Source organism: Juglans regia, chromosome 1 (genome assembly GCF_001411555.2).
Source record: "Juglans regia cultivar Chandler chromosome 1, Walnut 2.0, whole genome shotgun sequence".
NCBI lineage: Eukaryota > Viridiplantae > Streptophyta > Magnoliopsida > Fagales > Juglandaceae > Juglans > Juglans regia.
The window spans coordinates 620298-647779 of record NC_049901.1 but is presented as its reverse complement, the minus strand read 5'-3'; the positions used below and the strand labels follow the sequence as shown (position 1 = coordinate 647779).

General features: G+C 34.6%; 2 protein-coding genes across 6 annotated transcripts; both read left to right on the top strand.

The window, feature by feature from the left end:
- The first annotated feature begins 1388 nt into the window (after positions 1-1388).
- LOC109001286 lies at positions 1389-12054 on the top strand. Of its 2 annotated transcripts, XM_018978503.1 has the most exons (11): positions 1389-1681; positions 2048-2086; positions 3188-3605; positions 3870-4006; positions 4663-4776; positions 4896-4979; positions 5760-5936; positions 9230-9386; positions 9713-9873; positions 9961-10087; positions 10280-12054. In XM_018978503.1, the coding sequence occupies exons 3-11, from the start codon at positions 3288-3290 to the stop codon at positions 11675-11677; spliced, it is 2673 nt and encodes an 890-aa protein (XP_018834048.1). In that variant the 5' UTR covers positions 1389-1681; positions 2048-2086; positions 3188-3287; the 3' UTR covers positions 11678-12054. The 2 variants fall into 2 exon arrangements, with proteins under 2 accessions (XP_018834048.1, XP_018834046.1); XM_018978501.1 differs by lacking the exon at positions 2048-2086.
- A 1266-nt stretch (positions 12055-13320) lies between these two features.
- LOC109001283 lies at positions 13321-25804 on the top strand. Of its 4 annotated transcripts, none has more exons than XM_018978495.2 (17): positions 13389-13465; positions 15664-15932; positions 16358-16452; positions 16558-16671; positions 17671-17775; positions 17903-17974; positions 20549-20661; positions 21301-21438; positions 22110-22178; positions 22467-22545; positions 22663-22734; positions 22827-22927; positions 23668-23785; positions 24567-24626; positions 24724-24834; positions 25338-25461; positions 25539-25804. In XM_018978495.2, the coding sequence occupies exons 2-16, from the start codon at positions 15836-15838 to the stop codon at positions 25443-25445; spliced, it is 1452 nt and encodes a 483-aa protein (XP_018834040.1). In that variant the 5' UTR covers positions 13389-13465; positions 15664-15835; the 3' UTR covers positions 25446-25461; positions 25539-25804. The 4 variants fall into 4 exon arrangements, with proteins under 4 accessions (XP_018834042.2, XP_035543542.1, XP_018834040.1 ...); XM_018978493.2 differs by having other exon boundaries at positions 23668-23797; XM_018978497.2 differs by lacking the exon at positions 15664-15932 and having other exon boundaries at positions 13321-13465; positions 23668-23797.
- Positions 25805-27482: the final 1678 nt, after the last annotated feature.

The following is a 27482-nucleotide window of genomic DNA, read 5'->3' as shown; positions in this document are numbered from 1 at the left end:
ATAATGAACATTTCAATTTTTTAAAATTCTAAAACAATAATAATATTAAAAAATAATATTCTAATAATATTTTATTTAACTTTCAACTATCATTTAAAACCATCTCATCTCATCTTACTATCCAAATTATACCTAAAAGTTTAAAAAATTTATAATGATTAAGTAATTATTAGATGAAAAAATTAAATATTTAAAATTAAAGTGTTGTATTTAGAATGAGATAAAATAAGATGAGATTAAAAGATCTTGCAATCCAAATAGGGTTAAGATTGACGGTTACGTTTACTTCTTAAACTCATCTCAATTCATCATTATAATTTTTTTAAATTTTAATATAAAATATAATAAATAATTTAATTTTTCAGATTTTAAAATAATAATAATATTAAAAATAATATTTTAATAATATTTTATCATCTCAACTCAACTTAATTTAACATCTAAACGCAGTCTCAAGAACCGAACCAAACTGTAAACCAAAAATAAAAGCCAAACTGAAAAAAAAGAAAAGGAAAACGACTAGTTAAGTCAGCTAGCTCGCTTTTATGAACTTGTTACATCACTAATTGACTCCCGTAATTATTTTACACACTAGCCAATGCGAGATTGTTGATTCATGAAAAATATTATTTTTTTTCTTTTCTTCTTTTTTAGTTTTGATTTTTTATTTAATTTAAGTTTAAAGTTTCATATAAACATATTTTATTGAAAAATTATAGTTGACCCTATTTAACAACCATATTTGAAAACCATGAACAAAAATATTTTCTTTTCATTTTTTTTGTAAATTTTAAATTTTCCTAAACAAGAATGATCTTTTGTTGATGATTGACAAATATGGTTGAAAAAAATAAAATCAAATATTTTTTCTTGAAAGCTCTCAAATATAGTTGCCAATTAGGGACCACGCAGCATTACCTATTTTATTTCAAAAAGTTGTAAAAAAATTGGATATGAATGGTCGATCCGCAGTTTTTGTTTTGTAAGGCCGTTTGAATTCATAAATATTTTCAATTTATTTTATTACGTCATTATAATTTATTTAATATCTCGAATGAAAATTTATTTAATTTTTTTATAGAATGATTAAAAAATATTTTTTAATAATATTATAAATTTTTTATTTTTTAAAAATATTTATAATAATTAAAAAAATATATAAAAAAAGAAGAAAAAATTTTAATCTTTCCAGAATAATTTTTGAATGCGAATTCGGGACCGAGCACGACTCATCGAATAAACCAAAATCGCCAACGTAAGAAGATTGAACCCTGATGGGCATGGCTCGAGCCAAGCCGCGCCCGTGCGCGCCAAGTAACCATTCAATGTTAACCTCAACGGTTCCCGATAAACCACACTCGTCTGATCCTTCCATCACTGCCGAGATAAAAAGGAAATGAAAAAGGATCCTTCTCTGTCTCTCCTCACTCCATCGTGTTATACGTGTGCGTGTGCGCATGCAAGTGCGGCTCTATCTCTCTCCCTTCGCATACGCCCTCTTTCCAAAGCCAACCGGATAATACTCATATTCCTTCCATCTCTTGCTCCTCCTAGGTTTATCCTCTCTGTATCGGGAGCGACGGCTATATCTCAAAGTTTCTTGCCAGGCTTTTACTGCGAAATCCGGGGAATTCAATTTCTTACGGCCTTTCACCGAGAGCACCGTCGGAGGACATCAGAGGTAATTGTATTGTTCATTTCAACTTCTAGGGTTTTTCTATTCCCAATTTGAATGACTTTCTCTCTTAATCGTCTCGTTATTGTATACAAGTAATTTCGCGTTGGTTATTCACAAAGTTTCTTTTATTTTATTATTTATTTTATTTTTAAATATTTTGTTGTGGGGAAAGGTTTATTCTCTCTCTGTCTAAGCGCTATTTTTTTTTGTTTTGTTTTGTTTGCTGTGTATGCTTTAAAATAATAAGACTCTCTCTTGAAGTGGTTACTATACTTCCTCGTGCTTCAGCTTCAGATAGGGTGAAAAGTTTCCGTATTGTGAGTTGGATTGTGACTATTTCTTGGAACGTGACCGTTATGACTTATACAGGGGTTCAAATTGGACATTGGCTCCGGTTGCGTCTATTATGTGAGTTGAGATTTCTGGGTGATTTTCTTTTCGTCGTTATAAATATACGGATGGCATTGTGAATTGTGATTTTGAACTCCCATTACTGCTCGTCTGAGAGGGAGCTCTGATTCGGCAACTTGGGTAGTCATGTGTAGGGATGCTGACGATGTTGTAGGTAGAGGTTTTTTTGCGATGGGCCTTTAGCTCCGCTGTTCTTGATCCTCTTTCTGCTATTTAAGGGTTAGTCAATCTGAAACTTCTAATTAAACCTGCCGAGGAGATGGCGATTGACGCATCTCTTGATGGTTGCGGTCTCATTAACAGGGTTATTAGATGCAGTGGTATTTACACAGTTCAACTTTCCTTCAACCCCATCCCAATCTCATTATTCTCAGCTTTACAATCAGTAAAAGATGGCCAAATATTTTGCTGTGATCACAGCCGAATAATGGTTTTGTAGCCTTCAAAGAATACGGTCACTCAGGTGTTAAATCTCTATTTTCTCCATAAGGGTCAATGTGTCAATTCTGTAAATGATATTATTTGAATTTCATTACGGTGTACATATATTTTTTTTATCGGTAAATAGAGGGATATCGGTGTACATATGGTCACTGTGATCAATAGCCTCCCAAAAAATTTTGTCATTTAAGAGTGAGGATAGTCACTACCAATGCATTCCATGTTAAAGCTTGATGGATGTAGGATCGGGTGCAATTTTTGTGGAATTATTAATCGTGTTGAAATATAAAACTGAATTGATCCAATCGGCAATCTAAATTAGCTTGAATTCTTTAACACAGATATCTGATATTGGTAATTTTCTGGATAATGTGCTTTAAACAGCTCTCCACATACTTCTTTTTGTTATTATCTGTGGCCTTAGATTGCAATTGTATTACTCAGAGTTTCTCAGCATAATGCATATGCGCACTTGATAATATGCTTCTCAAACAGAAAAATATTGTTCTGTAAAATTATAAAAGGTTGTTCTGTAAAAGGATAAAGGTGGCGGGGCACTTATTTTGTGATGCAGGGAGTTGTATATGATGATCAATTGTTTTTAACTCGAGATGTACAATACCCGGCATCTTTTTTTCTAATATATCATCATTTCAGGTTGTATATGGAGGAAAGATGTTTGTTAAGGATGATCAAGACTGTATTTTACATAATGTGGATGTAAATTGCTTTCACTGAGTTTCTGGCATCTGTGGTGATGGCGGCTGACCAGCGGAGAAAACGATTACTTGGTGCAAGCATTAGAGGTTCCAGTTCTAGGCAGAAGCATAGATTGAAAAGGACGGATTTAGGATTGCCACAAAATGGCTCAAACATGCAATCTCATATTTCTCTTGAGTGGGATGGCAATCAAAAAAGGGTTGTTGCTAAAAGGGAACAAATTGGCATAAGCTGGAGAGATGTGAAGACATTTAGTAATTCTGTTCTTTGTCATCAGAACACCTTAGCAGATGTTTTTCCTATTCCTCAAGAAATCTTGAAGTTAGAAAATTTGACAGAGGTTCTTTCGTATGAGGTACCAATAATTTTTTTTATATGCAATAAGAAATTTTATTGCCAAGTAAATAGGCATAGCCCAAGTACACAAGTATACAAGAGAAAACGCCTAATAAGAGGTACCTATAATTTTATGATATCAGAAATGTTCTTTTAATTCCAAGATTGTTCCATGTATACTTCCTGTGTATTTGGGCTTTGTCTATTTACTTGATCAATAAAATCTTATTTTACCTATAAAAAAAAGATTGTGTTTTATGATTTTTTGTGGAACTTATTACAGGTTTGGCAGAGTCATCTATCAGAGAATGAGAGAAACTTTCTTGTGGGGCTTCTACCTCGAGGATCAGAGCCACAACAAGTTGTGCAGGCATTGCTTGCTGGGGATAACTTTCACTTTGGAAATCCGTTTCTCAAATGGCGAGTATTCATATGCGATACTTCTATGTGGAAGTGATTGAATTGTTTTGTTTTGAAACAGGGTCATATTATTCCAGGTTTATGATATGCTACAAGTATTCCTATACAGAAAAACATATACATTTGTATATCAGCGTATGTATATTTGTGCCTGCCTGCATGTGTATGTGCTGCATGCCATCATGTACTACTTTGAAATGATTCTGGGATGCCATGTGTTGGTAATGTATGTTAAATTACTTAACTATTTTTCAGTTAAAGACGTGTTTATAGATAAGTATTTTTAGAGTGCTTGAATGTTATATGGTGTGAATACTTTGGTGATATTTTTGTGCATGGAAGAATGATTATATTTGTTTTTTTTTGTTTTTTTGTTTTTTTTTTTTTTTTTCGTATTCTTGAAAGATGCAAGAGATTCAAGGTTCCAGGCTAATCTTCATTTAGGAGAAAATAACCCAGGAAAAATACAGAATAAAAGTTCTGTGGTTCAGTTTAACTTTCTGTTTATCCTTTTGATTTTCTTTACCAAATCATTTAACTGCAACTTTTTGATTTTATTGTATCGTCTTGGTAGTTGAAATAAATGTTTCTTATACTCAGTAATGCAACTCCAAAACTTAATCACAAGAATTTGTCTGAAACATATATGGTTGTAGGGGTGCTTCACTTTGTTCTGGTAGTCTACATCCCGATGCAGTGCTTCATCGGGAACATTGTTTAAAGGCTGAGAAGAAAACATATTACTTGAAGTTACAGAAGTATCATAATGAGTAAGTTAAGCTTTGCCTTCTTTTGCTGTATTTTTTATGTTGTTGCTTGAGAGAGGTAATTGTTTTTTTTTTAAAAAAAAAAATCTTTGTTTGAGACCTTTTTATTCTTCTCATGGCAGTATGATAGGATACTTACTGAAGTTGAAAGAGAGATGTGAAAGCTGCAAGGATCCAGAGAAGGAAATTGTGCAGAAAATATGGAAGTAATACTCACCACGTATTCTGATTGTATATAATATCCAATTTTCATTTATGTTTTTGCACAATCCAGTTGATGCATTATGGTGACAAGGACGTGTGTTTTGAGAGCTGTGTTTTTGAAACTGTGCTCTTTCTTCATGTCAAAAGATGTTTGACAGCTACTAGTTTAGTGTATTGTCTTGGAAGAAGTGAATATGGTGATGAAAGATTTCTTTTTACTCATTATATATTTCAATCAATGGTGTTCGATGAAATTGGACTTACCATGTAGGCTCTATTTGCACTAGTCTTTTACCATCATATCAATTCTAAATATTTCCTTTGTATACGTCCTGTGTACTAAAAAAAATATCAATTCTAAATATTGTGGAAGTTAATGAGGAGCTTTGTTGCATATTTCTGTGCAAAATATGCTTGCATTATTATTCTTTGGAAGAAATTGGGTGTCTATTCTAATGGCTAACATTGTGCAGTTATCATTTTTTTCCAAGATAAAAGGAGAACAAATATGCAATTGCTCTAAGAAATACCATGAAGGATTATTTAATTTATTTTTATAAAATATTCTAAACCTTGCATATGTATTGGTTCGTTTAGATATATCAAAATTTGAACATGTGAGTCAATTTTATTGGGATGTTGCTCAAATCTTGATTTGGCTTTTGAGAGGTTATAGTGATTTCTTGTGGGTTTCAAAGTGTTATTTTTGTTGTTTGCTTTGCCCTCTCTATTAATCTGATTTCTTATGGTTGTATTTGGATTTTTGTTTTTTGTCTGAGCAGGTCAATAGACGGATTGGAGAAAAGAATACCCTCACATGGAAATGAGTCCATATTTCCTGATCCTGAGGACGATTTCACAGCTACATCTGAATCTTGTTCTGGGGCAGCTGACGACAAAGTATGTAGTAGTGATAACCAGAACTCTTCATTGATGAAGCATGCTGAACTTCTAAAAAGGTACTTGAACTCTTCATGATATTGGATCATCTATATATTGCTGCAGGATTGAATGCCCTGTTAGAAAATCTGATGCCAGATCTTTAATTCAGCATGGTCATTGTGGTATTTAGGGTTATGAATTGATGTCGGAAGATCTATGGTTATGCTTCTAAGTCCCCGTTTAGATACAAGAAGTGTTTCATCTTATCTTATCATTACAACTTTCCCAAATTTCCACGCAAAATATAATAAACAATTCAACTTTTTCAAATTCCAAAACAATAATAATATTAAAAAATAATATTCTAATAATATCTTATTCAACTTTTAATTTTCATCTCATCTCACTATCCAAACGGCACCTAAAGCTGTTGGAAAATCTCTTGGATTATTAGTCTCTAACTACAATGACAGATTACGAAGACAGTATGCTGCTGGAAGTCCTTTCCTAAGGGGATGGGGGTTTTTAATTAAGGACAATAATCATAAAGAAAGCTGGAGACTGCTAAAAGCAAATTTAAGAAGATTTAGGGGTTGTTAACTTGTTTGAATGTTGAGATGGTTTTCTCTTATCTCATCTCATCTTATCTCATCTCATTTCATCTCATCTCATCTTATTTCATTTCATCACATCTCAACATCTCAACATCCAAACATGACTCAAACATGCACTTTTCAATTTCAAATTTTTAAATTTTCAATTTTTTTTATCTAATCATTATACAATCATTGCAACTTTTTCAAACTTATGAACAAAACACAAAAAACAACTCTATTTTTTTAAATCCCAAAATAAAAATTATATTCTAACAATATTTTAACTTTATAATATTTTTATTCAACTTTTTCTCTCATTTCCCAAAACTCCATAAAAGATTATAACTCAAACCATTTCACTATTATTTATAGATTTCTCATCTCTTCTAATTCCCCAAGTATCCCCTTAAAGTTTGAAATAAGAAACCTAAAAATGATCAATTTGCCCTTATAAGATTATAAGATTTAGAGAAAACTAAAATAGTGGCTTATAACCTTAGTTATCGTAGAAAGATTCTAAGAGACAGCTCCAAGAGAATAAAATTTCCAATTGGCCCTTGAGTTGAATGTAATCCAAATTTTAAATAAATTCTTTGGGCTCGGACTTTCCTTCCATGTTTGTCCAAAAGGAGAAGAAAAAAAGAATTGCTTGCTCATATTTTAGAGTGAGATTTAAGCGTGGTTTTTTTGGTAAGTAATAATAATGATGATAACAATTTTAAGCACCCAAAAAGACCTAAGCCAGATTGGGCTTATACTCCAAAAAGGGCTATAAGGTGACGTGACTTTGGTGTGCTTCCCCATTTTTTATGGTGGCTTGGGTGTTCAAAACTTGCTTTTTCCGAACCGTGGCTTCTACGTAAGTAGCTTTGGCGTTACCAACATGAGAGGGAGGCCTTGTTGAAAGCCTTAGTGGAGTCTAAATTTGGTTTTGCATGGGTTGGATGGTATAGGGGTGTTTTCTAGTCTTATCTAATCTTACTGGGCTTGAGGTGGGTGATGACCTATGACTTTAGATTTTGGCGTGATTTATGGTATGGTGGAAGACCTTCAAGGAAGGTTTTTTTTTTTTTTTTTAAAATAGGCATCGTGTGTCCGTGACAAAGGCCCGACTAATCCAGGGGATGTACAAGCCCTCGACAATAAGTTTTCCAGAAGTACACATTGGGTAATTCTAGTGGAAATTCCCCCAATCCAATGGTCCCAAGAGTATGAATGGGGAGACTTGAACCTAGGGTGTCCGGTTTATATAGCTCACCTGTAACGTCCCAATGGAAGGCCCAAACCACATGACCTATACATCAAAAAGACTAGTCAGTGACACAATTGGAGCCGTATTAGAACCTTGTAAAGAGCAATAACTTCTCATTCCCAAGTAATGTGGGATCTCATACACCACTTACCCTTATCCTTATCATATGGGGTATCACATCACCCCAGGACCAAAAGGCTTAGAGTATTGCTTGTGCACGGGAGGCTTTAATGTTTGCTCTATTAGAGTCCTCCAATGGCTTCCCTCTATCAAGTAAGACAAGTTCACTATCAAAATTTCTTGAAGGTACTACCTCCGGACAGCAACCATTTTCCTTGGAGGAATATTTAGCGGATTAAGGTGCCTTTGACGGCAATTTTCTCCCCCCGGACAGCCTCTTTAAGGAAAATTATCTCTATGGACAACCTAAGGAAACCACGTATCATTGTGATAGTTTGATATTGTATGTGTAGAAGGAGTGGGGCATCTGTAGACTGCCTTTTAATCCATTGTGAGATTGTCAATGCCTTGTGGACTAACTTTTTTAGTTGAGTTGAGTTGGTTGGTTGGCTCAAGGTATGCATAGAATGGTATTAGGCCTCTTTTCCAATCGGAGTGGATTATATGACGGCCCACATATTGCAGCAATGTGGAGTATATTGAAACAAATTGCCCACCAATTGTATGGTATATTTGGAGGGGAACGAATTATAGAAAATCTCAGGATTGCGAGTGGACGATAGATAAATCTTTATTTTTAAAATACATTTCTGCTTTGGGCAGCTTCTATAGATGTTGATAGGCTGAATGATTTTCTTGCCACTTTTTCGATTGCTAGTTTGGTGTTCCTTTTGTATACTTCCTATATGTCTAGGCTATGCCTTTCGAGGTATGAGGTGGAACATGGGCTGTAAAACCCCCAGAACACTGAAACACAGCACAATACCATCGGGCTGGCACTTAAGTTTTAATATTTAAGAAGCCGTTAGTGTTTATTTATACCCTACAAAATGGAAAAATAACAGATGCTCTAGACCTAATGGCATTTTCATTATTTTCTTTATTCCACTTTGCAAACTTCATGTTGATTCTCACTTTTATTTCAGTTTCCCATCCTTTTGTGCACATATAGATGATAGTGAGTAAATTTAATGGGAGTTTTAACCCATTTGTTCTTTTATATCACTGTATGATTGGGTGACAGCTACTTAACAAAAAAAAAAAAAATGATTGGGTGACAGCTTTAGGTAGTGCACCTTCCTCTTCCAGTTTAGAATTTCTTGACATTCTGTACTTTAAACTATAATTATTTGGAGCAACTCTTGCAGACCCTCCTTGTACTTCAGGATTCTTCTGTTATGTTGGATTGGTGGGCTCTTTTGCTCAATGTGACTAATTGTGCATCATGGTTGTATTATCTGCTTGTATTAGCCATATTGAGACATGGAAATTTCTTTTTGATGCATTTTGATGTAGTTTTGTTTGTTAGTGAAAGAATCTTATGAGTTGTTATGGTTGCCAGGGTGTCTGAGAAAGGCTTCACGAAAGATGAAGGTAAAAATCTATGGATTGCTTCAGATGATGTGCTTAATTTAGGAGCAAAAGCTGGAATTGGAGACAAGCTACACGGGCATAATATCCACAGTAGTGATGGTGCGAAATATATGTCATATTTCAAGGTTAGCGTTTCCTGATGTTTCGAAGTTTGTAAAAAATCTTGAAAGGACCAGCTGGGTACTTAATCAGTCACCTCACTGATTAAAGCACTTTTCCAATTGCTAGTTTGGTGTTCCTTTTCCGACTCTTCTATGATTCTTTCAGTTCATTTTAGAAACATCTTTTAGGGACTCTTTCAACTTGGTTTACATTGTTATATGCCTTGTATGAATATAATTAAGGTTTTCTGGTGTTTCCAAATTATTTGTGGATTAAGGAAAGCAAGTGCAAACCTTTGCATCATATATATTCCAAAGGCTGTTGCTGATATGCCTTTGATATATTTCAGATTAGTAAGAAGCAACATGAACTTGTCAAGAATATGAAGCAGTCTGGTAAGAGCATCCAGTCCAGCTCTCTTAATCGTGTTTTGGGCAATATTGATAGTTTTCATGTACAACCATATGAAGTATTTGTGGAAGAAGAGCAGAAGAAACTGCATCAGCACTGGTTAGTGTCTTGTGAAGGGAATATATCTTTTTAAACTTCAGCGAAGTGTAGATTCTCTCCTTCCTCATGGTTCAGTCTTGTCTATAGGTTACAACTGGCAACCAAAGTTCTCCCGGTGGCAATTGCTGACTGGAGAGAGAAATGGTTTCGAAGATGGCTAATGGCTAATTCTTTGGAACAAGAAATGAAAGATAAGCTAAAACCTCTAATGCAGGTCTATGACTGCCCTCTTTCCTTTGTTGTTATTACTTTCATTGTTATTGGTTTTATGTTTTTGTATGTTATTGTTATTGTTGAATGTGAACATATAAGTCTTTGTAATATGTTTATCAGTAGATTATCGGATAAGATTTTTTTTTTTTCTTCCATAGGGGTATGATGTTGAACCTATCAATTTGTTGTTCAGGATGATGATAACAAGAACCTTGAGAACATGCTTCAGGATCAGAAGGAAAATAAATTGATAAACAATGTATCTACTGTGGAAGATGATGAAGAGTCTGTTCTTGGCTCGCCACGGAATCAAGAGTCTGTTCCTGGCTCCCCGCATAATCATGAGTCTGTTCCTGTGTCGCCATGGAGTCAAGAATCTGTTCCTGTTTTGCCACGGGATCAAGAGTCTGTTCCTGTCTCCCCACAGAATCAGTCTCCACAGCAGATTTATTCTCTCAGTTGTGGCCATGAGGTCGATACCATGGCCATGGAGTCCGAGAACAATCATATCATGCCAAAGTCAGATACTGGTCCTAGAGATGAAACCGAATACTCAGGGAATTTGAACACTGCAGACATTGTAACCAGTCAGGGAGCGTCTCTTACTTCTGGAAAAAATGTTTGGCCATCTGTTAGCATGCCCCAATCTTACAATGATTCTACTGCAAGCCATGAATTCACAGTGGCAGCACTTGAACATTCACGAGTTAATGACCTACAACGGGCCCACTCAATTGATCTAGAATCTGATTTGCATGTAGAAGAGACTGGGAAAGATTTTTTACACAGGCAATCAGGTGAATGTTCCTTCAGTTCTTATCCAAGCCAAGACCAAAATGAGTTACTTCAATCTCTCTTTAAGAGCCAAGGGATAGTATCCTACCATCAGGAGCAGAAACAGAAAGGTTTAGCATTCCAGCCACCAAACAATTTGACGATGGAAAATGGTCAGTTTCCTGGGAATTTCCAGGAGCAGCCACAGCAGTCACTGCCACTGGAGCAGGATCAGAAGAGACAGAACGGGGTTTATATGCAAAGAAATGGCTCAGGGAACATGTACTCTGATGGAGTTAGATACTCGATCCCAAGGCAAGAACACATGGCACCGGTGACTCTGCAGGATTGGACTGTCAATAGCATTAGTATGCCAGCACCTCTCCAATCTGGCTTAAATGGCGAGGAATTGTTGAGTCAGAACTGGTATTCTGGTGAGCATCAAGTTCATGGTGGGTGGACTGGTTCAGATGGAGTTAGTTTCCAGAGTCAGAGCATTGGAAGTGGAAGTGGTGCAGATCAGAGTATAATTGACGTTATAACTCATTGTAACCAATTACGTCCAACTGGCCCTTATGATTCAGTAGGATCCACCGAGCAGTTCACTGCATTGAGGAACTATGGAATTGTGGGTGGGGTTACTCCCAGGATCAACAATGTTCTACCACAAGCATCGCATCCACTAGACTACTTGAGCGGGCGTGAAGCAGGAATTTCCATGATCCCTGATGATATGGGATGGATGAACTTGCCACATCAGAGTTCTGTTTTACATGATCCAATGGGGAAACCGTACTTGAGGTCGTGGAACAATTAAGATCATCCTTTCCCCTTTTTGGATTAGTGTTCAATTTATGAGCTTGGTTGGAAGACGAGAGGTAAGAGAAAAATGCCTAGTGCAAAATGCACGTGCCGGGAGTTTGTGGCTTCGGGTGACTTTTGAGATTTACTACAAATTCACGTCAGCCAAGCTTATAAAATTCCAAGATAGGTTTTTGTACATACCTATACAAGACCCAAATTCAGATGGCATGTATATATCTCTAGATGTTAGATGGGCAGGAGGAATTTATGGGAAGGGGAAAAATCCAGGTTTCTCATAGTTCCAAGTTATAATTTACCGTTTATCATTTTCATTGGATTTTTCTTCTATGATTTATGAGAAGGTTTTTAATAATTGTTAATGTAGATTAAGAGTCTTGGATTTTTTTATTTTTTTTGTTAAATTCTGTTATTGATGTTTAGGAACCAAAACATCTCTCTCTCTCTCTCTCTCTCTCTCTCATAAGAGGGTTGCGTTCAGAATCCATTTTGTGCATTCAATGGTTTGTGAATAGAAGTGTTGTGCGCACTTCGTTATAGTTGCATCGAAGTCTTCGTTTGCAAATGCTTCACATGACAAGGAAGAAGCCATTCAACTCAGTGAGTAACAGAGAACCTGGTTGTAATAACACTCCATAATCTACTGTACAACTTTGTTGGGTCCTAAGCACAGCAAGGACAAAGTCCAACCTCACCCGCTCACCGTATATAATAAGCTTTCATTAAATCAACCTTGAGAGCACACCGGGGTGTTCCTCGATCTGTGGTAATTCCTTATCAATTCCTGGGCAAGCAGAATTTTTTACCCAATTCTCCTTCCCTCAACAATGCCGTTTGCTGCTTACATTTCTCTGGTATCTGGGAAATGCGGATTTACTCATTTTTATTAGACTCCTGTTTTACTTTTAGAATAAAAAATGTGAGGGGAAAGGGGAGAGGTTATGGGCTTTTTTTGTTTTTGTTTTTGTTTTCATTTTTCATTTTTTACGATTGGAAGAGGTTGTTGGGTTTTATGGATCTGAAATGATTATGGGGTTGGAGATGCCGCAGTGGGTAATGAATTATTTCTCTGTGGGACCTTTGACCGGGTGGGATGATCTCACAATCGATTATTGTGTGTTTGGATAGACAATCCAGATGATATGAGATAAAATATTTTATTAAAAATTAAATAAAATATAGTTAGAATATAATTTTTTAGTATTATTTTTATTTTAAAATTTGAAAAAGTTGAATTGTTTATTATATTTTTGTATGAAATTTAAAAAAATTATAATGATGAAATAAAATAAGATGAGATGAGATGAAATGAGAGATGTTTTAAGTATCCAAACCCACAGTTTATATATATATGCGTGCGCGCGTAGAATTTCACGTGGCAGTTGATAGTACTAGTATGACTTAGGGCAGTTTTAGAGGATGAGATGAGATGAGATTTTGAAATTTTTGTGAATAGTATTAAGATGAAATAATTTGAGATTTTTGAAATTGTTTTAGAAAAAGTTTGTGGGTCCCATGTAAATATGTTTGGATGTAAAGTAAGATGAGATTTCTGAAATCATCTTGGGATAATAGTTGTGGGTCCCACCGTTTCATCATCTCGAGGCTAGTGTTTTCGTTGCCTTGCTTTTGACTTTCGTATATTTCCATTTCACCCAGACGCGTAAAATGCAACTCCTCCCTCAGCAGCAACTCCATCCTGCAACATCGAGACGACGGACCGAGCAATCTTCCAAGCGGAGTTTCGAGACGAGCACTGCTCCTGCTAGCATCTCAAACGTGGGTAAGTTCCGTCTCTACGGGCATTCTGCTTTTATTAAAATTATCAGTCCAACTTTAGGGTTTTAATTTTTGCTTTGGACCACTTTACGGGAGGGTTCCCCCGTCTTGGAACAAACATTTACTGGTCAATAGGATATTATCGATCGAGGATTTTCAAGATTTATGTCATCTGATAATAATGTTTTCCCCTTCAAACAATGGATTTCATTTGAAATGGCTTGGTCAATGAAATGATTTTGAACAATTTTGTCCATTGAATATTTTTTGCTTCGATAAAATTAACTGATTTGGTAAAAGATTTCTGCCCTTTGGTTTCGGATCTGTGTACTCATGCGGTTCCAGGGTTGGTGGAAATTTTTGTAATGAATTTTGTGAATCTTGTTTGTTGTTGATGTTTTGATGAATTTTCTGGGGATTTCCATCTCCATCTCATGACCTCTCTAGTTTGATGTACACATAACAACGCTAGTAGGAATAATTTTCTGTTGATATCTGAAGCACCACAAAATTATTTTCTTTGGCATTGATGGGTTTTTTTTTGGTTAGAAAAATTATTTACCGTTGATTGTTCAGATGCTTCTGTCGTAATAAAAACTGTCCCAAAAACCATGAAAATGAAACAACACTTGTTCCAAATCTGTGATTGAATACATATATGATGCGAATGGCTTTACTGGCAGTTCATTTGTCAATGTATTTTGTATTGACTACTCGCATACATTGGGTAATATTGTTCCACCTGAAAGTTTGGACAGTTTGAACACAAATTTTTGATTTCGATCCCTGGAAGGAAGCTTATGTTGGACAGATTCTTGAAGTAGTTGTTGTGATAAGAAAATGCAGCAAAACTGTTTGCAAAGAACTCATGTTATTTGCTACTATTTGCTGGGTATGTTATTTTAAATTATTGTGGAAAGTAGAGGTGTTTGTTTACTGCCTATTTGTAGTTTGTTTGCAAGAAATATGAAAAGTAATAGCGGAGTGAGCATATCTACTACTCACCCTATGAGGCTAGAAGATGGAATGAGCCAGAGACGATGACATTAGATGATTGAAGATTATTTATTATATTTTATTTGTGAACCTGTCATCTAATTCCACATTATGAGTTGATGAGATAATGCTAAATGTTGAATATATTTTTTCAATATTAAAACTAAACTTTACAAATTAAATCTTAGGGATACTTGGGTAATGATATAAAATTAGAAATATGTGAATACTAGTTAAATTATTTGTGAATAGTAGTAAAATGATTTGAATTATGATATTTTATGAAGTTTTGGAAAAAGAGAAAAAAAATTGAATAAAATATTATAAAATTAACATAATATTAGAATCTTATTTTTAATATTATTTTTGTTTTAAGATTTGAAAAAATTGATTTTTTTTTTGTATTTTGTTTGGAAGTTTAGAAAAGTTGTAATGATTAGATAAAAAATTAAAAAATTTACAATTGAAAAGTGTTTATCTTTGAATGATTTTTCAAAAGGAAATGAGATGAAATATCTTTATTTCCAAAAAACCCATTACTATTTAAGTACAGTGAAAGATAAATTCTACACAACTTGAGAGTCTAATAATTCTTTTCTAACACTTAAGGGGAGATTTGAATAGTGAGTTGATATGAGATGAATTGATATGAAAGTTGAATATAATATTGTTATAATATTATTTTTTAATATTATTATTATTTTAAGATTTGAAAAAATTAAATTATTTATTATATTTTGTGTAAAAATTTTAAAAATATTATAATGATTAGATCATATAAGACGAAATATATATATTTTTATTCAAACCTAGCCTAAATAACGTACAGTGAGTATGGTGCAGAGATTTTTAAATATAAAAAATTTTATGTACAGTTACTTTTATGTATTTTTTTGTGCATTTTACTAATGTGATTAGTTGCGTCATTTTTTTAAATATAAAATAATTATTTTAGCCAATTACATAAGTGAAATACATAAAAAATACGTAAAAATGACAATGCATAACAAAAGTCTTTAAATATAATTATTATTTTTTTACATAAAAAATATAATTATTCTACTGAGTCATAAATTATATAAAAATTCAATTGAATTTTTGAAATGATTTGACTTACCATTAAACGGTCACTTTAAAAATATTTTTGAAATGATCGTCTCTGTATTGTGAACCCGTCCGACAGTTACAATTTTGACGTTTTTGTAGGGAACTCTTTGCCTTTCCTTCAAAGCAATCCCACGACGGAGATGGACTCCAATACCAAAACCTCTAGTTAACCCCAGGAATCTTCCTAAGCTTTCGCTTTCAATTACAATGCCTTAATCTCTTGTATTTCTGTGATATTGGGTTCGCTGCTTGTATCGCTTTTCTCAACATAATGAGCGGAAAGGAGAAAGAAATCATGAGATTAGAGAGAGAATCCGTCATTCCGATTCTCAAACCCAAGCTCATCATGACCTTGGCCAACCTCATTGGTACTCAAATACAGCACCTTTTGTATTCGTTTACGGTTTTTCATTTTTTTTTTTGGCGGGTTTTCTTTCAAAATTTCTTTCTTGTGGTCGTTTTCTTTTCTCTGAAACTGAAAGAGGGATTGCTGATATGTTTTAATTTGCGCACAAAGTTTAGTATATGACGACAATATATTGATGCATGTGTCTCTACTAGATTTTGAATCTATTGCTTCGGTCAAATTGTTCTTCACTCTTTTCTTATGCAATAAGTTTCCTAAATGCTCTCATTATCAATCAGCTCTTTACTTAATTCCCGTTTCTATTTATCCATATTTTCCCTTTATTAGCTGTTTTGTTTAATTCAGTAGTTCGTTGGCTTGTTGTTTTTTCCAACATGCTACTCCTATTAATGCTAACTGGTCCTTGAGTTTTTCAACATTCTTCAGAACATAACACTGACCGGGCTGAGTTTTTGAAGCTCTGCAAAAGAGTTGAGTACACAATTCGTGCTTGGTATCTTCTACAGTTTGAGGATCTAATGGTATTGTCCTGTTTACTTGGTCCTACTGACAGAGCCTTCAATGCTGTATTTGTTATCTGATTTTTTTCCCATGCTCACATCATTGCTCCTAATTTGAGCTTACAGCAACTGTACTCCCTTTTTGACCCCATAAATGGAGCTCAGAAATTGAAGCAGCAGAAGCTATCTCCTGAAGAAATTGATGTACTAGAACAGAATTTCCTGATGTACTTATTTCAGGTATTATGGGTACTTCCTATTGTTTCCATTGTAGAATGTAGTTGGACTCCTATGGAGGGGAAAGAGGGGAAGAAAGTCAGATATCATCACAAATGATTCTTTTTCTTTAAGAAAAAAACTGATGGTACTGATGTTGAGAAATGCGTACAATATGCATTTACCGTGGGATAGTTTCACTGTTCTCTCCTTTTTATTTATACATAAATCAGAGTATTTTGAATTCTCAAAAGTGTATAATTTCCATCCTTGCTCATATTAAAACTTCAAATATTAAGTGCAAGACTGATTTCATCCTACAGTTCAAGTTTTCTCCCAACTTGTTTTCCAAATGCACAAAACTCAAAAACTTGTTCACTCCTCATCTCAACATATTTTCACTTATTCAATTACGATAATATTAAAAGTAAAAAAAGGCTTCGCCTAGTTATATGGTTTGATCAAACTTTATTTTACTTGTGAAAAAAATAAAAGAATACATAACATTTATTAAAAAAAAAAAAATATGGTTGCTGTGGCCACCACAGGGTGCCCGTTGCTTGTCTTGGTTGGCATTAAACAAAAAGCCATTTTATTGTTTGTATAAAATTTTAGGTTCTACTTGTCAGGGTGCAGCTCTAGATGAGCTGTAGATTCAGACGCCAGGTACGTTGTTGTAAAAAGTGGGCTCATGAATCTAGGTTTATTACTCAAGGGTGGGTCAAGGGCCCTGCATTGGTGAGGTTCCGCACCAGAGAAAAATCAAATAAAATTTTTGGTTTTAAATTTGAGGTATATGATAACGGGTGAGTTTTATGATTAAATTATGGCTAGAAATTGCTGGTTTAGGATTGAGAACTTACATGGAAAATGGGAAAATGCATTTCATTAAGAGGGATTGAATTAGACAATTAAAAGAGATTTTTTTTTTGTCAAACACTTTTCTGAAACCAAACATCTCTATATCTTTGTCACCAGTGTAATGCTTATTATGTAATTTTGAGAAGACTATTATCTGTACAGGTGATGGAAAAGAGCAATTTCAAGTTAACAACTAATGAGGAAATCAATGTTGCACTTTCGGGGCAGTATCTTCTAAATCTTCCAATCATGGTCGATGATTCTAAGGTTTGACATAAGCATATTGTTTAAAAAGTTGATTGCTCCATGTCCATTGACGTGCATGTTGAGATATATCTTGGATATTTTCAGTTCTTTACATTTGCTGATCTGAATATTCTGACTTGCTGTGTAGCTTGACAAGAAGCTTTTCAAGAAACATTTTGCAGATCATCCTTATGAGAACCTTCCTGATTTTGCTGATAAGGTATTGCTTTAAGTTATCGTAGAAGGTTTCAATCTTGGAAGTTTCTGTTGGTAATGACTCGTTTGTGAGTACTGTCAATTGTCTGTATGGAAAAGGTTCACTATTAGTAGGTCTGGAAGAATGGAGGGGGGAATGGGGAAGAATTTGATGGCTACCATCTGAATGTGGCTACTTGGGCCTTGCTCTGTTAATATTTTTACTTTTAAAAAAGAAAGGTGAGGTCATCACAAAATAATCCAAAAAATAACCAACTGAAAATATAAATTTAAGGAAATAGGATGTTGTTTATTACACTGCTCCCAACTAACACTCCCGAAAACCTAGTTGTTGTCATCTTTGAATCTTTTCCAAATCAATTAGTTGGCAGTAAAGTGTCTACATTGACTACAATGCTTGTCAACCAAGGCATGGTACTGCATCATGCACACACTGTTCAAGGATGACCTTAAGGAGCTTCTGGTTCTCCTGTAGCTGGATCCTCCGGAACCACATTTCTGTGCTTTGAAGTTGAGTTTGAAACGATATCACATGAAACAGCTTCAATGGATACTAAAGGTCTAAATCTCATGAGATACTACTTCTACAAATCCTAAATTGTTTTCATATCTATGTGACAAAGGAAATTACAAAATTTGACACCAGTGGATGGGATGGAATCATTTTTGACAAGCCAATGATATGAGGACAATGATGTTCTTATCATTATTCTTATTATGAATCTGATTATTATTCTCTGCTGGGAGGATAATCATTGTTGTGTGTGAAACAAAATATCCTTGGTTGACGAAAGTATAGGTTTCCTTTTAGAATCTTTAATAACTCTGCCTCCAGTCATAGAAGAATGACTTGTTCTAAAGTCAAGCAAAGAGTGAGATTTCCTTTTTGTTCTCAACAAGGAGCGTGATATAGAACCATGTCAGTTGCTTTTTCCCCCTCTCCCCTCCCTCGCTTCCCTGCATAATGACATAATAATCCTAAGCCTCCAAATCCCCACCATAACAAGTTGAACTCAAACCTCTTTAAAAAGGGGAAGATGCATGAGTTTGTTAGAATATAAATTAAATGATTCAATTCACCTATTTGCATCAACTCATGCTTTTGGGCTAATTAGTGACTTTACATGACATCGGAATAGAGATCCTGAGTTCATACCCGTACCCCACATTTTATCCCCATTTTAATTAAATATTCTATGTGTTGGGCTCCTTATTAAGAAGGTGCCTGTGCTGACATGTGGCATGCTACATGGCATGCCACGTCAACACCACTAACTCTACCTTAATGGAATGATTGGTTTGGGAAAACTTGAAACCACAAAGAGTAAAAGGTCATTAAAAAAGTCATTAAAAAACCACATGGATCAATTTTAAGCAAACCGTAAGGATCATTTTAGTATCTAATCCTATTAATTAAATGATTAAATTCACCTCTTTTCAGCAGCTCAAAATTCTCGAATAATTGGTGATTTAATGGGGTTGTTTCTTTCTTATTCATCCTTTATGCTCTTCTCGACACAGTAATATTCAATAATTTAGAGTATAGAGACATGCTTGTGTTTTCTAGTTCTTAATCTTATATATATACCCATTTCAATACTTGGTTTTTTCAATTTTTTTTGGCTTTTCGAGATGGACACGTTTTGTGTAGTATAAGGTTATATCGGATAAGTGTTCTGGTTGAATATTAATTGTCACAACTGATGGATGGTTTTACTTACCATTTTGTAATTGGAATCAACTGTGTTTATTTGCTTGGCAAGCATGATGTGAGAAATGAGGGTTTTAGTGAATTTTATGTTCTTTATTGTTACAATGACATTGCTTTATTGGAATGCACTTTTTTTTTTACACGAAGTGGCAAGAGTTCTTATTTTCTGTCCTGAAATAATTGAAATTTTTATCGACGTTGGTAATTATTATATACAAACACCCTTGCTTTTGTTGCACTTTTAATTTTTTTGGTTCCGGGCTACTAATTGACATCTCTCTATCTCTATCTCTATTCTATCGACCCAAGGAAAAAGTTAGCTAGTTCTGCACTATAACCCATTAGGACCAGTCAACTTGAAGTTTCCTTAAAATCACTTATAAAGCCCAGTTTCACCTTGTTAACTGGGACTTAGGACGTATGAATACCTTTATAACTTACCTATTCCATATGGGTTATTCATATTCCGAATGTATGAAGTGTGTCAAACTCCCGCTCTTAAATTTCTAACATTTTCGCTAAGGCAATGCCATGCAGTGCTTTGGTATCGCATATCTGACCATACTAGTTGGCTTTGATACCCTATGTCACAGCCCAGGGAAAGGACCAGCCATTTTTGCACTATAACCTCAAAAGGACCTGTCAATTTGAAGTTTTCCAAGAATGACTTATCAAGTTCAATTTTACCTTGTAAGTAGCTGACATGGGACTTAGCACTCATGACTACCTTTATAACCTACCCACTCTATGGGTTATTCATATTCCCAATATGGGATGGGGTGTTATACACACACATACTTTCTCTCTCTCTCTCTCTCTCTCTTTCTCAAGCTAATACACTTCATTTTTCTTCTTATTTATGTTTAGTACATTATTTTCCGGCGTGGTATTGGGATTGATAAGACAACTGACTACTTTTTTATGGAGAAAGTGGATATGATCATTGCACGTTTATGGAGATATCTTTTGAGACTAACTAGGTGAGTAATTTTGAGACCATAATATAAATCTCTTGATTGTTCTCACGATATTATTAGAGGCATAATATTAATGGACTCATGGTTAAGTAAAAATGAGCTTTGATATGGCCAAACATTTACAAACTCATTTAAACATGTCAATATGAAATATTAAACATCAGTTACATCATCTTTTGCACAATTTTGAATTTGTCGTTGTTTTATAAACTGGACTGGGGGTGTTCAGACTGGTTCAACGCCTCTATCACGATCTGATTTAACACCCATAGCTGTTATGAGAACATCCAGAACCGTTGAGTTGTCTTAAACTTGGAAACCTGTCAACCATTTGCAGGCCAAACGTTTTGAGAGGTTTTGTATGGTCCAATTTGGTAAGTTTTTCATCACCCAAAACAGAAAATTCTAGATTCAAATCATGCCCCAAAAGTCAACCACCTCGTTCCCCTTCCCAAGTGAATCAAATATCCTTGAGATCTTGGGCTGTCTTGCTGTTTCGATTTTAGCCTGTCTCACATGAATTTCAACACTTTGTATAAGTAAATGTTTATCATGTGAAATGTTTTTTTATATTAATTTTTTGTATCATTCTTTTGAACATCATCTGATATACAACTTTGTAAAACCTTTTGTGGTGTATAGTGCTTTCAGGCTGGAAAAGCTTTTGAAAAGGTCAAGTGGAAGGCATGAGAAAGATCTGAAGAAGCTAGATGATATTAGCTCTGAAGCAAATGGTGATGATCTATTTGAACGGGTCCATCTCGAAAGTATGGAATTAAGGTCTCATGTTGCTTCTCTGTCTTGCAGATATTGTGGCTGACACTTCTCTTTGAACATATTTAAGTACCATAGCTTTGGGTTGTATGCTTGCCATTCTAAGCAGTCTGAATGGAGCTGCCCTTGCTCCTGGTCACTTGTAACTCTTGAGTCCTAGAATTGTAATTTCCATTCTACTAGATAGATATTTTGTTTTATGCAAAGGTTAATGAATTACCGTTTATTATCCTGCACTATTTCTTTGGTACCTGAATTATTTGGGTGCATTTTGTGTCTTTTATCCTTTCAACATGATTTTAGTATCATTCTTCCAAATGTTGTCTGTAACTCTGGCTTTTCGTTTAAATATTTCAGTCCAAGTGGTTTCAGAATCCTGAATTTATGACTATAAATAAGGAGATTAGGTAATCCAATGAATCAAAGAAACTACTCGTTCAGGATTTTCTAATTTAGTCACCTCTAGATCATGGTTTCAACCTCTTCTCTCGCTTATGCATCGATCTCTCCTAATTGGAACTCAGTTATTAGTTCAATGCCGAAAGATCAATCACATACTTCATTGTAAGATCTAAGTTTTGGATAACTGTTTGTCTAGAAGTCGAAATTAACTTGCAACAGTTAGAAGCGTAAGTTTTAGCTGCCACGTCTTGACATTTAAATGATGTATTCTCCAGTGTTAGGAATTTGCTGAGCAAGATTACAATCCAAGAACCTACCTTTGATAGGATAATTGTCGTCTACAGGTACTGCTTCACATATTTGTTTATTTCTTCCAAATCGCCAAAAAAAATATTTTGTTTTTCAACATTTTTTTCAACATTTATTGTGAAGAATTCCTTGCATGGTTGAATATACACATTTCTCCCCATTCAAAATTAAACCAATTTGGTGGTTATCTTATTTCAATGTTGAGAATATTGACAGTGGCTGTTGAGTGGTATCAAAGTAAGTGTTTGTAATCTCTGAACTACTCTAATCTTGAGAAGATCTTGAATGTGTTGTATTGACATTTAAGAAGGAAATGCCTTCAGGCTGAACTTTAAAACTGAACGAGGAATATATGTGAAGCATTTCAAAAACATTCCAATGGCCGATATGGAAATAATTCTTGTGAGTTACTTGCCTGCTCTCTCTCTCTCTCTAGGTTATTGACTTCTTTGTAAGCTTCATTTTGCTCGAAGTTTGAACAACTCATGAGCTGGGATTGGAACCTTTTGCCTTTGACAGCCTGAGAAGAAAAACCCGGGATTAACTCCAATGGACTGGGTCAAATTCCTTGGCTCTGCTATAGTTGGGCTGGTCAGTATTCTGATAGCAATGAAGTTCCTTTTGTGTACTTTTCGTCTTTGAAGAATGTTATTCTAATGTGCTTGTCATATCCTTCTTTATAGGTTACAGTATTTGGCTCACTCGAAATGCCTAAAGCTGATTTATGGGTCAACTTTGCTATTCTATCCACTGTGATCGGTTATTGTGCTAAGACATACTTCACGTTAAGTACTTGCAATTTTTTTTCCCTTTGGAGTTTAATGCTTATCACTCATTTGATGATTATGATGTTACACATGGCCATGATCTGAATTCTGATTTTCTGTGTGATAGGTCCACTGAGACAATCATTGCGTGAAAAGTTGACTCAGTCAAATGATTATATATCTATTGCAGGGGACGTCTGTACACTTAGATGAGAGAAGAAATTTTTAAAATTTTTTATAATTTCATTTCTAAACGTTACTCAAACATAAAATATTTTTTAATTTTAAATTTTTAACTTTTTTATCTAATCATTACTTAATCATTATCCAAACACAAAAACTAATACAACTTTACCAACTTTAAAATAAAAATAATATCAAAAAGTTATATTCAAACAATTTTTTAAATTTATAATATTTTTATTTAATTTTTTTTCTTTCATTTCTCAAAATCATATATAACATTTTAATTTAAATTATTTCATTACGATTCTCTCTCTCTCTCTCTCTATATATATACGAGAATATCGTAACATAGGTTAGTCAGATCAAAATAGAGTCGAATTATGGGTTGGATTCACTGATTTTGTATTGACCCTTAAGAGCTGATTGCATATCCACTAGTATCTTTAGTGTGTCATTGGTTGGCTGTGTGTGCGTAATAACTTGGTGCGCTCTTTCTTTCAATGTCTAGTTTTTCTTCAGTTATAATTTTTTTAATTTCTAATCTGGCTATTATTTCTTCAACCGCTTGTAGGTTTCAGCAAAACTTGGCTGCATATCAGAACTTGATAACCCAATCCATGTATGACAAACAACTGGATAGTGGAAAGGGTACTCTTCTTCACTTGTGCGATGATGTGATTCAACAGGAAGTAAGTTGCAAGGTTGATGAATTTAACTATCATTCGTCTGGTTGTGGGATCCTCCCCCACCCTTTCTTCTCTCTCGCACTTGGTTGGCAATAAAGGTTTTTAGTGGTTATGTACTGGCCATACATGGGCAGTTCGGTATACTTAGGTTTATTATTGAGTTTACTGTGACTTAATAGGAAGTATAGTGACCTAAACAAAGCCCCTATCTGTCCTTTTCGTGCCTGGGTGCCTCCCTGAAGAGGGGGTGGGGCTCAGGGCTCAGTAGCATGAATTCTTTTCTGAAGGAGTCATAAATCAGTATTCAGTGATACTTCTTTGATACTCTCTTAATTTGTATTCTTCTTTTTGATAAATAGTAACTAGTATGAAAAGAAAGCTAAGGATTGCAAAACCCAACTACATGGGCTGCATATTCCATTTAGTGATTTTTTAAACACATGAAAGTTTTAGTGTAATGGCAAATTATATTGACTACGGATGTCAGGATATGGTCTTTTGTCATTGTATAAAATGAATAATCATAAGGGAAACGCAAGAAAGGTTTGAAACATACACTTTAACGCTTTGTTTTTGGTGATGCTAGAAAGATTGAATAAATGGAGACAAAAACAGATAAGCACACATGTTGAGCTATATTTAGCCTCATTTCTTGACACTTCTGTTTGCTCTTTTTTTGCATTTTGGATTTCCTTTAGTTGAGCATTGGGCATTGCTTGAGATATATGTTATTTGCAATTACACAGTTGAAATAATTACAGCGCCACCTTTTCTGATTGTTTAGGTCAAAGAGGTGATCATTTCTTTCTTTGTATTGATGGAAAAGGGCAAAGCTACAAGACAGGTATACATCGCCATTGGCTCTTCCCACTATCTTTTAGTTGTTTTGTGGATTCTTTATGGCAATTATTGAGATATGACATGTTAGTTATGTGAAATAGGAACTCGATCTGTGGTGTGAGGAACTAATCAAAGAAGAGTTTTGTGAGAGCTGTAATTTTGATGTGGATGATGCAGTCCAAAAGTTGGAGAAGCTAGGGATTATTGCTCGGGTGAGACTTCCCACAGTTTGCTCCCTGATCAAGCTCGAATGTACTTTTACTGGATATCTATTTTCAATGAAATTGTGAATTTGTTACTTACATGTTTCCAACGTAAATGATCTCACAATGACCCTGAAAAAGGATCAGTTGGATGATTGGGGCCTCTATCACACCTATGAGGTGTGAGCAGAATATAATCTAATTTAAAAGTTCATCAAATAGTTCATTTTATGGATTGAAGTAAAAGTTGTACCAAGACTAGAGTGGGATTCAGTACGTGAACTGTTTCATGTATTTAGTTGCTTGTAGTAGAAACTTGCGGACACGTACCAGTTTAACTCATTGTGTATTCTTGGAATGGTATGGAGCACATAAAGAAATTTGTTGCTGAAGAATTAAATTGCTGTCTAAAAAGATAAATTCAAGTCATAATGATACAAGGTTTTTTTTTTTCCTGGACTCTGATGTTGCTTTAGAGTATTTTTTGATTGGATACTTAATTTTGAATTCAGGATAGTGTTGGCCGGTATTACTGCATTGGACTAAAAAGAGCTAATGAAATGATTGGCACGACCACTGAGGAACTTGTCCTCAAGGCAAGACATGGTGGCAGACCTTGAAATTGTCTGGCGAAAGGTGAGCTTCCATGTCTTATATCAGTACAAATTTTCTAGAAAGAAGTAATGCTATAAGCATATAAGACTTATTTGCAGGTGATTGTTCTACCTTGAAACTGCCTACATAGACTTCTTTGGGATGGGGGCCATGGGGCACTTCGCTCAATTGTATCTTTCAGCGGGTTTTTCTATTTCAAGTGTTTGTTAATATCTATAACTTTATTAAGAAACTTTACTCCCTCTTTTTTTTTTTTTCAATTTTTTATGTGCATTCAACCTTCTCGAGGTTTGAGAATGTGACGTCATCTGAATGATAATAACCGGCCAATGTTGATATATTTTGGCAACAGCATTTTAATTTCCTTTGTAGAGCACCATCATTTTAATCGTAACTAGTTAAAGGCAGCAGAGCTTCGTGTCTTCAATGTAAGGAAATGCAAGAGGTAGCGATTGCTTTGAGGTAGAGGTAACCATTGGTGTTTTCGGGTCTAGTAAAGTCATGAATATTTGACTATATGAATTAATCCGAACTCAACTCGTTAAACTAAACATGTCAAACTATCAAACCCTAATCAACCTATTTAGATAACGGGTCGTATTGTATCACTCATTTAGACTCGTTTAATAATTAATTAGAAAATATAGGTCAACACAACACGGCTCATTTAAATCTGTTTTATGTAAATAAGTTGAACTAATGTGCATAACTCATAATTTCACATAAAAGTTAAAATTTATATTTAGTAGTAGTCACAATATCTTAAAAAAATAAAACTACGGATTAACAAAAATATCAACATTTTTCAAATTTTAACTTAAAATAAAACCAATATTACAAACCCTACAATAAAAATAATGAGCATAGGTTCAGAATTATAATTCTAATAATAAAAACATAAACATATTGAGAAATATCAATATTACAACTCAACAATAATAAAATTGTGATTTTGAAATAAAATATAAAGGGTCAAAACAGATTGATTTCTGGTTAAGCGGGTTGACCTGTTTATAAATTTTATCTAAACGGGTTAGTTTGTTTTGATTCGAACCTGTTAACATCATATCCAAACCTGCTAATTTCATATAGTATTTAAGTTAATGGATAGTGTGCGACCCCTACTTTTAGGGTAAGATGCATCTTATGTAGAGGGCTCGGAGAGTGTAATGTTTTTCCGTAGCTTTTGAAGCATAAATTAGCTTTTCTTAATTGGATACTTAATGGAGAAAAAGAACCTTGAAACTTTCGTTTACCAGCATCAGTCCAAGCATTTTTTCCTTTCTACTCTTCCTATTATCTATGAGCGAGACTCCATTAAAATATGCCACTTGGGTGATGCATTCTTTTTTTGAACTCCCACCACTAAATGATGAACTTTGCCAGTCTTCGCCTTTGACCCAACCAAAAAGAGAATAGGGTCAAGACAAGCTCGACAAAATCAACCAAGTCTAACCGGTCACATGTTGATATTGATCAAGTTTGAGGGACTTTCAATGACAAAATCCATACATAAATAAACATAGACCCTAGCAACCTTCATAACCAAAGCGTCATGACAACATCTAAGGTTATTGTTTCACTAGGGTATGAAATGAGACTCTTTGGCATTTGGGGCCTTCTGAAGCTGAACTAATTGTGCTCTTTTTCTCTTTTGCATTTTCACTGCTTGCATTCTTCTTCGTGTCTGTCCAATAAACTCATTTCCTCATTGCAAGTAGCCTTTGTTCCCAATCATTGACTCGATGTACTAAAAGGAGTAGGAGTTTTTGTTTCACCAAAATAATGCTTTTACAGAGACTTACTATACATCTTGTTTGGGTAGGAGAGACAATGGAGCCATTTGGGAAGATGAGAGTCGTGGTTTTTGGTCTCTACATTGAAAATTATAGTGCAAACAGAACCTAACTTTGTTACACGACGGTGGGATTAAATGAATGAACAACTCACTTTGAGGGTGAGCACCACCAGGAGATGAGAGAAAGAGAGAGAATTGGAAAAAGATAGCTGTTGTATTGATTTTGCATAAGGGAAGAACTTCC

Excerpts from the sequence above, each read along its gene's own strand:
- LOC109001283 (XM_018978497.2), top strand. The coding sequence starts at position 13,351 with ATGCAACTCCTCCCTCAGCAGCAACTCCATCCTGCAACATCGAGACGA. Across the intron at positions 13,466-16,357 it reads TGCTAGCATCTCAAACGTGG|AACATAACACTGACCGGGCT; the intron begins GTAAGTTCCGTC and ends AACATTCTTCAG. Across the intron at positions 22,928-23,667 it reads TGTGCTAAGACATACTTCAC|GTTTCAGCAAAACTTGGCTG; the intron begins GTTAAGTACTTG and ends AACCGCTTGTAG.
- LOC109001286 (XM_018978501.1), top strand. The coding sequence starts at position 3,288 with ATGGCGGCTGACCAGCGGAGAAAACGATTACTTGGTGCAAGCATTAGA. Across the intron at positions 4,007-4,662 it reads GGAAATCCGTTTCTCAAATG|GGGTGCTTCACTTTGTTCTG; the intron begins GCGAGTATTCAT and ends ATATGGTTGTAG. Across the intron at positions 4,980-5,759 it reads ATTGTGCAGAAAATATGGAA|GTCAATAGACGGATTGGAGA; the intron begins GTAATACTCACC and ends TTGTCTGAGCAG.